At 34.9% G+C, this 11,776-nt stretch overlaps 1 protein-coding gene across 1 annotated transcript in view; it reads left to right on the forward strand.

Moving 5' to 3' along the window:
- Positions 1-11,776, forward strand: part of LOC118741864 (ras-GEF domain-containing family member 1C-like) — a 170,846-nt gene that overhangs the window by 145,751 nt on the left and 13,319 nt on the right. Inside the window, exon 7 of the mRNA XM_036473839.1 lies at positions 1,144-1,287. Within this exon, the coding sequence (XP_036329732.1) occupies positions 1,144-1,287 (144 nt within the window). The remainder of the gene's footprint in view (positions 1-1,143; positions 1,288-11,776) is intronic.

The following is an 11,776-nucleotide window of genomic DNA, read 5'->3' on the forward strand; positions in this document are numbered from 1 at the left end:
AAAAAAACAAACAGGAAATAAAAATAAATATCCTTCGCGTTTATACGTACATTTTGTACTTATACAAGCACAACCTAACTAGTACTTAAACCTTAATCTATCATTATCTTACACCCTTGTTATGTAAGTAATCCTTTACCTGGGTACTCGGATTAAGATAATCCCATGCTTAAATGCCGGACACGTATTACCTTCTACCAAGGTACTCCAAAACAATGAATATCTTAATTTTACTTTTCTACTTTACACATGCTCGAATATTTTTTTATACACTGAGCCAAAAGCACAACCAAGTTATGGTTTGATTTTTTCATGGTTAATAAGCCGACTGTAAGAAATTTGATTCAAGTTGAACATTTGAGAACAAATACGTATGTATGGCAGTGGCTTAACGTGCAGAGGTGCTTGCTGTTATTTGTTGGCCACCAGCAGTACGAAGCCGTTAGCGCGAAACATAATTTATATTTTTTTTTTTGTTTTTGGTTTCTCTTAATTACGAAAAAGCCTCTGTGCAGTGCAGAACCAAATCAAAGGACGAAAAAAATTTATTCAGGTTGAACATTTGAAGGCAGATTTATAAAGCGGCTGTAGCTGAGTGTGCAGAGATGCTTGTTGTTATTTGCTAATCATTCAGAAGATGCGGTTTCAAATATCGTAAGAGGCAACTTGTTAAAATGATAATAAAAATGTTTATTTTGTATCTCTGAATTATGGAAAATCACCTGTGAAGTGCAGAACATAAACGTATTCAAACGAAAAAATCGACATCAAAAAGTTTGGTTAATGTAAACAAAAGTGTGGTTAATATTACCAAATCATTGTTGAAAACAGCAACCAAAGCATTGTTAATATTAACCAAAAATCACACTGATTCCTTTTCAAGTTTGAATTTGGTAATATTAACCAATTTTTGGTAGATTTTTTTCTCAGTGTATGGAAGAACGGATAAAAATAAATTGTAAAAAATCAATGCGATTTTTAGCAACTTCAAAATTTCACCTTATTATACAAAAATTTTGTGGGCTGTAAAACTGCTTACCTAAAATTTTTCTAAAAGTTCTGAAAACAAAGTGTGACACTAATACTCAAAATATGTATATAAGTTCGCAGCACTCTAATAAGTTTTTCATAATTTTCTTGCAGTGCATCGGCATACGCGATCGCAGTAAAACAGTCGAATTATGGAGTGGCGTCGCACAATATTGCCTGCTTGTGGGTAATTACAACAGTGCCACAGCAATACTCGAATCACTGGAATCGCCACCAGTAGCGAGACTAAAAATAACGGTAAGTAAATATCCCATGAGAGGACGACGCGCGCCAAGCACTACACCAAACGTGGTGCACAACTAATACAACAACAAAAAATAAACCAACTAATTAATACCAAACTGTACGCTACAGCTAGGCGCACGTGCAGCCGACACAAATTACTTTGACAAATATTCATTTAAAATTCTAGCGCAGCAAATTTATGTGCAAATTTTATGTGAAACCGACGTGCTGTGTACTAACTAACGATACATAAATATGAAATAAGAACATAGCCCCAATACATATAAAAATTTACGCAGGAAAATGAATAGGCTGGATGGATGAAGCTTGTGTGGTGTGGTGCGCCTAATGGAAATTAACGTTAATTCAAATGCGAAAATTTTCCATGCACGCAACATTTAAGCCATGCGACGATGCGTCGAAATTCATGTGACAAGCATTCAAAATGAAAAATCGCACATTTCAGGATGCACGAGTTAATATTTACTAATATTTATATATATAAATAGAGCGTAGTGCGTGGCCATGACTATGTGCGCTATTTTACGGTATATATGTATGTATGTACGTATGTTATAAGCAACATTTCCGACGCATCCATTTAAATTATAACGAATTTCATTACCGCCTACTTGTGCATATCCGCCTTTGCTGCCGCAAAGCAGGCGTGGTTGGCTTAGCTGCCGTTCAAAATGGCAGTTTGTTTAATTTGCTTCACCTGGCTTTGCTTTGCTTTACCGCTATTTATGTGGGTGTGTGTGTGTGTGTGCTTACGTGCGTAATTAAATTTCATAAAGCGCGCACAACAAAACCAGCAGTGCAAATATTAATAGCAACAGGCGCTCGCCCGCCACAAGCGAGTCGAAAGTTCAAAACTCGGCCTTCGCCTGTACGAAACCCCTTCTCTATGCTGCACTTTAGTTCAGTGGCCTCCCCTACGCGATTTCCCAAACTAAATAGATTATTTCAATGCCGCGCGTAAAGAGTGTGTCAAAAATGCTTACCACCACCGCAGGTAGTCATCAAGTAGGCAGCCGCAGCAGCAGCAGCCGCTTACCCTTAAGCGTGCCGAGGCATACAAACAAATTTATTTATTTAGATTTAAAATTTTCCATTTCCGACTTAATATGCTTTCGCCTCTCTTCTGCTGCGCGTTGGCGGCAAAGATTTTTATAAACGTGTTTTACCAACTTCCAGCATACTTATACCGATTGAGCCGCATAAAGCCTACGCCGTGTAAGCACTTAAGCTGTAACCTGAGATTTTTTAGCTACGGCACGCATTTCCTTCAGCACGCCATGTTCCATCCCTCTGTCACACACACACACACTCACGCATGCGGCGACCCAAGCAGGCATTCATAATTACCACATCCCTAGGCAGTGGCAGCAATTTCCGAGCCAGCTATTACTGTTAAAGCGCAGCAGCCAACAAGGCGTATACGCAATGTCGTTTTTTTTTTTGTTGCTTCTTACTAGCAGCTTGCTCTGCTGCTTAGCTGGCGGATTAAATTTTAATAGAAACTACGTGTAAAATTGTTGAAATAATAATTTGCCATGCATTAGATGCGTTTACACGTAGTACATAGCTGTCGCATTGGCTTTTGTGTTACATTGTTTACTTATGCAGAAAAAAATACTCAGGCTTTTGCAATGTCTGTTAAGTGTGCTTGTTTAGCTGTGCTATCAGTAGCTTCACACGCCACAAATTTTTGATAGTACTTACTTGCGAATAAACTTTTATATGGGGCGTTCCAGCCCAATTCGGACACCATATATTTTTTGCGTTTTTAATTTTTCATAATTTTTAGATTATTCTTTAACAAAACCCGTGTAAATCCAAGTTTCCATATTTGTGCAATATTAAAAAAAAAATTAACAAACTTTCGTCCAAATTTCGAGCTTTTTTAAAAATTCTAAAAACTCAATCGTAGTTTTTAGCTAATTGAAACTTTTACTCTATTCAATAGGCTACAAAACTGCATACAGAATCTAATTACAAAACTCGAAATTTTTACAAAAATTTGTTGATTTTTTTTTTTATTGCATAACTTGTTAAGGCAGTGGCACTCGATTGGTACATTTGTACAGATTGGTACATTTTTATATTGGGCTATTGGTACAAAATAAAAAAGGAACATTTTTTTTGTAGTCAAAAGATTGGAACAATATAGCGATGTTCTATTGAAAAATTTCAACAAATTAATTTTCGTGATTGGTATGAAGAAAAATATTTGGGATACGATTTGCACCAAATTTTTGCAAATACCCAATCGTGTGACACTGCCTTTAAACTTGTATTTATACGGGTGTTGTCAAAGAATGAACTATAAAAAACTAAAAAAAATTAAATAACAACAAAACTAATATGAAAATTGTCAAAATTTGGAGCGGCTATAATTTTTTCGACTACTGTACATTAGTCTGCATCACCAAAAAAAGTTGCGGTATTTCCGGCGGGATTACTAAACCTAGTATATTTTAAGACTTCTACCAAAATATTTCAGAAAAATGGTAAGATTTACGTGAGCTAAACCGGTTTGAAAATACGTCTAAAAATGATTTTTTTTTTATGAATAAAAATAGTTTCTTAAAGGATTTTTTGGAAAAAATCCACTCAGACGACAAAAGAGTTTAAGTTTAAGTTTAAAAACTCTGAGAGAAGTTGATGTGAGGTTAGTAGAGTTGAAATGAGAAAAGCTGATGAGAGGTTAGTTGAGGTGAGATGCGTTGAACAACACATCATTGCAAGACCTAACGTAACATAACATAATATAATCTAAAAAAAAAACATAATATAACATAACAAAACATAAAATAACTAACCATAACATAACAAAACATGACGTAATATACCATAGCATGAGATAACGAAACATAAAATATTATAACATAAAATAACATAACATATCATAACATAACGTAGCAGAACATAACATAGGATAACATAACATGGCATAACTTATCTCATTATTCAGTGTTATGTTTTTCATTGCGTCTATATTTATATCTATCATGTTCTAAAGACATTTCCTCCTCATTTCAAAAGTAGTTATTACAAATCGGCACATTTTTCGCAAAGTTATTGGCATTTAATTTTTTTTTGCAATATTTCAAAAACGGCTGCACCAAAAATTAAAAAAAAGCAGTGCGGCCTCTCTTAATGGGTACCATAACATGAAAAATTATGCGAAAAAATCGGAGATGCAAAAATTGAAATTGTGTACGAATTGAGCTGGAATTCCCCATATATAGATGAATGTATGTGTATACATTTGAAATGAAAGTAATTTCTAGCGGATTTCACATGCAAATTGCTACAAGCTTTGGAGGTCACTTTCTGCTATGGTCCATTGTAGATACTCGCTTCTACAATAGGCGCCCTAATGTAGGCCATCTTTTTGTTATTCATTTCAATGCGCAGGAAAATGCAGACACATAAAGTATTCAGTTTTATTATGAGAATGCGTGACACGCCATTTGCTTAGTGTCCTCTTGAAAGTTTAATTGCCCGGAGAGCAATATCTGTAAGGGTAATAAGCTTAAGAGGTAATACATATATGTGTATGAAAGAAGCCAGTATCAGGTATTCTAACATATAGCAAAGTTTTCGCCAATAACAATCTGGAAAAGCGTTTTCTGGAAAAATTAAAGAATACCAAATTAGTGTTCAGCAATCTCAAATTATTCTAACAAAAACACCTCTTAAAAAGGTTACCGTTTTTTTCAGAACTTAGTCCTCTAAATAAACGGTAAGGCAAATAATATTTTGCATCCTTATTTCTATCCTAGAAGGTATGAGATTTTCAAAAAAAGTAATTTACTCCACTTCTCTGATCATTTTTATGCTCTTACTTAACTGGATGGTAAAAAAGGCATTCTTTAACTTATTCCGCTGGATGCCCACTTTAGCTTGTTCTATTTTCCTCTGTTTAATTTTAACTGGAACTTTTAAAACTGCTGTCAACCCTCTTCAAAAATACTTTATAAATAGAGCTTACTTAAACATCTCACGTTTGGCACCCATATAAAAATATATCGTTTAACTTGTCGATGAAATGGAATATAATTACTTAACAAATGGCAACTCCTTCAAAAATATTTTCAAAATAAAGATTATTAAAACTTTCGATTGCTACCCGCATTTACATATATTTAAAAATATTTCATTTAGCTTGTTAAATGAATTGATTTTAAATTGCTAAACAGGTGGCAGCCCTTTTCGAAAATATTTCAGAAATAGAACTTTCTTAAATGATTCTCATTTGAAACCCATATACAAATATTTGATTTGAATTTTAACTTTTTGGACAGGTGGCAACTCTCTTGTAAAATATTTTCGAATTATTTGTATCACTTTGTTGTAGAACATTTCCTTCATAGTGAATTTTTCCATGACAGTTTTCATCAATAACTGTTATGTTCGGTGCATGCCATAAATTTCTCCTTTCCATTAGGTAAATCATTACTAAGTAAATATGTAATACCTACTGCTTGAACTTGTAAGAGTAACTTCATTGACGTTACCAGCCATCATCGCTTAAATTTTCTTTTAGTATTACATTTTAAACTGCATTACCATTATACTAAAGGAGAAGAAAATTTTAAATGAGGTGTATATGTACGAGTAAGTATCTAAAAACCTGAAGTTTACAACTTGCAATTGAATTCAAGTATCCGTACACAGAATGCACTCAGGGTGTCTCCACATACTAAGTATATACTGGTACGTACATCCTCCTATACTCCTTGCCATGTTACATGTAATAACATATATTTTGTCCAAGTACCTACATATGTACATATGTCCATATAGTTATTACGATTAGTGCTTCCATGTACGGTGTCACAACCAGCTTCAAGAGTTTCCTTTTTTAAATTTTCTTGGTTCTGCATACATATAAATCCGTACACTAACACATACAAAGCAACTAAAACGTGTGTGCATCTAAAACCTTCAAAAATCGTTGGTCAATTTGTGCCATATTGGAGTGTTTACAAAGTGCTCCTCTGTAATGCAGTAATGGGACAACTAGTGTGTCTACAGCAGCTTATTGTTACCCGATCATTTCTCGTGTTTAACGATCTTAATCCCTACACAATGTTTATTAGACTATGTTGCCAAGAGGTAGGTACTCCATGGAGTTATTCCTTTGGAGTAGTTTTGGGCTACTCAGATGTAATGCCGAGCTGGTAAATGTGGTCCTGTTCTAGTACATCGCAATGTTAATTGGACCACATTTTTTTTTATTGCATTTCGGTTAATTTTGGAGTACTCCTCGACCCTTATATGCGTTCGTGAACTAGTCCCGATTTTTCCATGTCATAGCAAAATGAAGTAAATTTCGGTTCTATAAGTATCAAATAATATACGAGCGGTCAAAGTAGTAAAGAAGGCAGTACGGTAAATATGTAGTAGTCGTAATAAGCTTATCAAGCTAGTCGAACAGTCGGGCTTAGGCTGTCGATGTGCAATTATAGCATTTTCAGTTTAAATGAAACCTTTTTCAAATTAAATGACACAATTTTCAAACCGAGCGTAACCTTTTTCAGGTCAAGCGAAACCAATTTCAAATTAAATTAAACCTTTTTCAGGGCAAGCGAAACCTTTTTCAAATTAAATGAAACCTTGTTCAGATTCCTTCCTTTTAAGAATGTTTCATTTAATTTGATAAAAGTTTAATTTAATTTTAATAAAGTTTCATTGTACATACAAATAGTTCACGACTATTTGAGAACCATTTTGGGACCTGTTCTAGACGATTTTCGGGACAGTTCGGGATCATTTTGCTAATAGTTTAGGACCATTTCGAGACTAGTTTAGTACTAATTTAGGGCCATTTTGCGACTAGCTCAAAATCATTTAGGACTAATAAGGAACTACTTCGGAATTGTTTCAAGACTTATTCGAGATCATTTCTGAAGAAGTTTCAAGACCGTTTCGGCCATTTTGGGCCTGTTTAAGACTATTTCGGGAATAGTTCGGGATCATTTCAGGAGCCTTTCTGGATCTGTTCAGTACTATTTCAGGCCGATTTGAGAGCTATTTGATAGCCATTTGGGGACTAGTTCCAGATGATTTCTGATCCTGTTCAGTACTACTTCAGAACCATTTCGAAGCTATTTCAGAACCATTTTTTCACTAGTTTACAACTATGTCAACACTATTTTAGGACTACTCCTGGACCATTTAAGACTGGTTCCAATTCATTTCGTGACTTTTTCAGGACTATTTGTTTGAAGTGTTCGAATTGCTTAATGTACGCAGATGATGTTAGGTTATTTAAGATCGTTGGTGCTCCAGAAGATAGGGAACAATTGCAGGCGGACCTGAATAATGTGCTTAAATGGCCCCCTATTTCTACCCCCCACCCCCCGTAGATCCGGCCCTGATACAAGCACATACATATTTATGTATGTAACCATGGCGTAGATATTTCCAAGGAAGAAAGTCTCTGAGGAAAAGTTTTTTTATGCGTAAAGTTACGCATATCAGCGCTTTAGCGCCCAAAAAAATACTGCAAGAATTTTCCAGTCAAAGATACTCGTATTAGATGCTTGCTTCAACTACCCCGACTACCCTTTGCTGTCGCCATGCCATTAGACATTGCATGCAACACTTTATCTCAAACAGCACACTGACACCATATCACATCAGCAGAGACGATGCAAAAAAGTGTTGAGGCAAATTCACGAAGAAAAGCGAAATGGAGCAAAAGGATGCTGAAATCAAAAGGAGGTGAACATAAAAAACAACAAAATTCTAAAATTTGCGCAATCACCAAAAAATTCCAACGACGACAAAATGTCGATGTAAAACTGTCGTAAGTGCAGCAGTTTAGAAAACGTGGCTAAAAGTGCTTTTAAACGGCGTTGATGCTGGTTCACTGAATATTTTTTTGTCTGCTTCGGTTTTTTTTTTTTTCGTTTCGGTTCTTTGCTCTGATCCAACGCAAAGTGACAGCCGAATTGTAACAGCGTAAATGTTTCGCACATCCAGTCTACATACAATAAACAGTGACACACACACACACCTAACACACTTTCCCGCTGCACTTCATTTCGCTGACACCCTTTCTCTGTGCGATGACTAGCATTAGTTGGTGTGCTGGCACTTTAGTGTAAGCATGTCTTAATTGTACGCAGCTGATATGCACTTAACGCGACGCCAACAAATTACATTACACAGCATATGATAGATGAAACAAAGTAAGGGGGGCGGAGGTAGTGTGGCTCTATCAGAGGTTCCTTGGCTGGTGTAAATGGAGAGATGTTTGTTTGCTTCTATGCGAAATGCGTTTAGTGGAATACGGTCGCGTTTAGTTCGAGAAAGTGCATATGCTCGTAAGTAAATTTAATGTATGAGTGTGTCGGTATATGATAACGCAGAGTGTGCTTTCCGTTCTCAATAGTTTTTTCGCCTATAGTTGAACTCAGTGTTTGTAGTTTTGAAACTAAGCTAATTTACGATTCCAATAGTAAAATGAATAATAGCGTACGTTAATTTTATCTCGGCATGGGTAAAATTTGAGTTAACCCAGCAGAGAATTTGTAACTGCTTCTGGTTTAACCCATATATTTCTGGACAATTTTGGTACTACTTCTGGACAGTTTCGAGGTTAGTTCAGTACCATTTTGGGATTAGCTCGAGATCATTTTGGAACTAATAAGGGACCATTTCGGCACCGTTTCAAGGCTTGCTCGAGATCGTTTCGAGACTAGTTTCATGAAGTGTTCGAGCGTTTCGGAGCCTGTTCAAGGCTATTTCAGGACTTTTTCGGGGCTAGTTCGGAATGATATCGTGACCTTTTCGGAAACTATTCAGGACCATTTCCGGGCTAATGGCAGGTAATTTCAGTAGTAGTTTGCTACCATTTCAGGAGCATTTCGGAACTAGTACTGAACCATTTGAGCCTAGTTCAGAACTACTTCGGCACTTGATTCGGTTCAGTTCGCGCCCCGTTCAGGGATATTTCTTAACTAATTTCGGCTAATTTTGGGACTAGCAAGGGACCATTTAAAAACTTGTTGGAGGCCGGTACACGACTTTTTCAGACCCACTTGAGGGTTACATCGTTACAGTTTTGGGACAATTTAATGAGCTACAAAACTGCATATTCAAAAAAAATCTTAAAAATCAGATTAAAAGCTCAAAATTTTAATCAAAATTTTTAAATTTTTTTAATGGTTTTGCTTAAAGCATGAAACATATTTTTATGAAAAAATAACAAATAAAATTAACTTTAAAAATCTGGAAATTATTTAGTATAAATCACTATGTAGGTACCTACTAATTTCTGCTCCCCATTGTATTTAACTGAATCGGCTATAACTTTGCCAAGCCATACACAGATACAAATTTATATATCGAATTTTATTACTCAGAGGCTAGTCGTCTATGAAAGATTCACTTCGCGACACAAAAACTACTAAGCTGCACCGTTCAGAAAAGTAGCAGCGATGGGCGCGGGCCTACTTTTTCCGGCCCGGCCCGGCACGAGTGTACAACACATAGTCGGAAACATGCACGATCACGTACGAAGAAAAATCAGTGAAGGACGGTCCGAAACGGCCGTGTACGATCCAACCCGATTAGGGACGGTTTCTTGCAATTTCGCCAAATATTTTAACTTTTCTGAAAATATAAAGCATAGCTACGAGTATTATTGTTTTTGCTAGGGATGTGCATTAATCGATTAAATAATTTTTTAATTAATCATAATCCTAATTAATCAAAAACATGATTAATCAGATTCTAATTAATCAGATCCTGAGTAATTACTGTTTACTCATAAAAAAATAATTGATATCTGGGAAATTTGCTCACTTTTTCGAATATGTTTTCAAGGAAATTAACTTTTTTATAATATAGTATAATATTTTACCTTATTAACAAAAATATAATGCCAAAAGAGCAGCTTACTATGTCTGTTGCTCATTGAAATGAAAAATATACATATATGTATGTATGTGTATAAAGTTGTTTCTATAAAAAAAAACAAAGTATAGCAGCAATTATTCAGGTTTCTGATTAATAAAATTAATTAGATTCTTGTTAATTAAAGGGTAATTAATCGCGAAGTTAATCAGTTTGATTACTCAAAGATGATTATTCTTTGATTAATTAATTAATCAGACTTCGATTAATCAACTTGTTCGATCAAATAAATCTACAAAGAAGCTATTCGACATAACTGTGTACCTCAGAAATGAACAAAGGTAAAAGTATTGATAACACTCTCAAAGTAGGCATGCTACCTTGCCTACATATACCAATCTAAAGTCGTTTAAGTCCATAAGTATATCTTCTTTCCTGCTGAAGACCATCGAACGCAAAACGATACCTTATTTTGTGAAATTAGGAGATAAATATTTATCTAAAAAGGAAATTTCTGGTAAAGAACATCCATCTCACATCTACTGTCTAATGTGACTAAGAGACATCCATTGGCACTGACTAACTCAGCAGACTTTAACGTTGGTGTACCAGTTTTAAAATTTTGCTCTTCGATCTCGCACACTAATAACCGGTTACCTTCACTAGAAAAAACCCACTACCCCTCTAATTATGCTATTTTTTCTGGAGAAATGTAAGTCTGTTGAAATTTCATACCAGTTGGACAAATACTCATTCGAAGATGAATAAATGACACCTTCAGCAGACAAGTAGTTTGTAATGAAAAAACGAAACCGACTTCAATTCTCATATAAAAATTTTACAGTACCGTTAATTTCTTCATGATCCAATGATCGCATCTAAACCAAATTGGTATAGAACCACCTCTCAGGAACCACCTTTCCTTCAAAAAAATAACTATAGAAATCGGTTGCCGTGATCCAACGTTATGCGATAACAAACATGAAAAGAAAAAAAAAAGAAAATATTCCGACGAATTGGTAACCACCTCTTTTTTCTGGTGTCGGTTATAATATCAGGATATTTCAAATTGCATTCGCCAAATTCGTTATTAAGAAAACAATTGTGTTTGTGACTAATGTTTGCGAAACCAAGTTTTTTATCTATTAGAATAATAGGCAAACATTTAAACTTTCTTTTTATGGTGTTCAGATATTTCCTCATTGCATCGTTATTTTACTACTGAATTCAAAAAAAAAAATTTAAAATAGCGTTTTTTATACTTTTGATCCCAAATATCACGAAAATTAGAGCCAATTGAAGCATCTGAAAGCCATATTCTTAATCTACGGAAAAATCCTATAAGATCCAGCTCACAAAAACTCTGCCACAAAATTTGGTGCGCCAGTGCCAATTGCACAAATTTCAATTTTTTCACATTCGCAAAATATTTTCTACAGTAATAAAACTTCAAATACATATAAATACGTCACGTAGGTCAAATAGAATAAATTGAAAGGTTTGTGCGTATAAAACAGCCCCAAAGTATTTTTATTTAATTTTACACCCTTGTGTACATGAATAAGAAGTTTTGGAATTTTTACCTTTTATTTTACTTTGAAATTCGAACACCAAGTCATACAAA

The sequence above is a fragment of the Rhagoletis pomonella genome, unplaced genomic scaffold, assembly GCF_013731165.1.
Source record: "Rhagoletis pomonella isolate Grant_MI unplaced genomic scaffold, Rhpom_1.0 Rhpom_scaffold_00006, whole genome shotgun sequence".
Classification (NCBI taxonomy): domain Eukaryota; kingdom Metazoa; phylum Arthropoda; class Insecta; order Diptera; family Tephritidae; genus Rhagoletis; species Rhagoletis pomonella.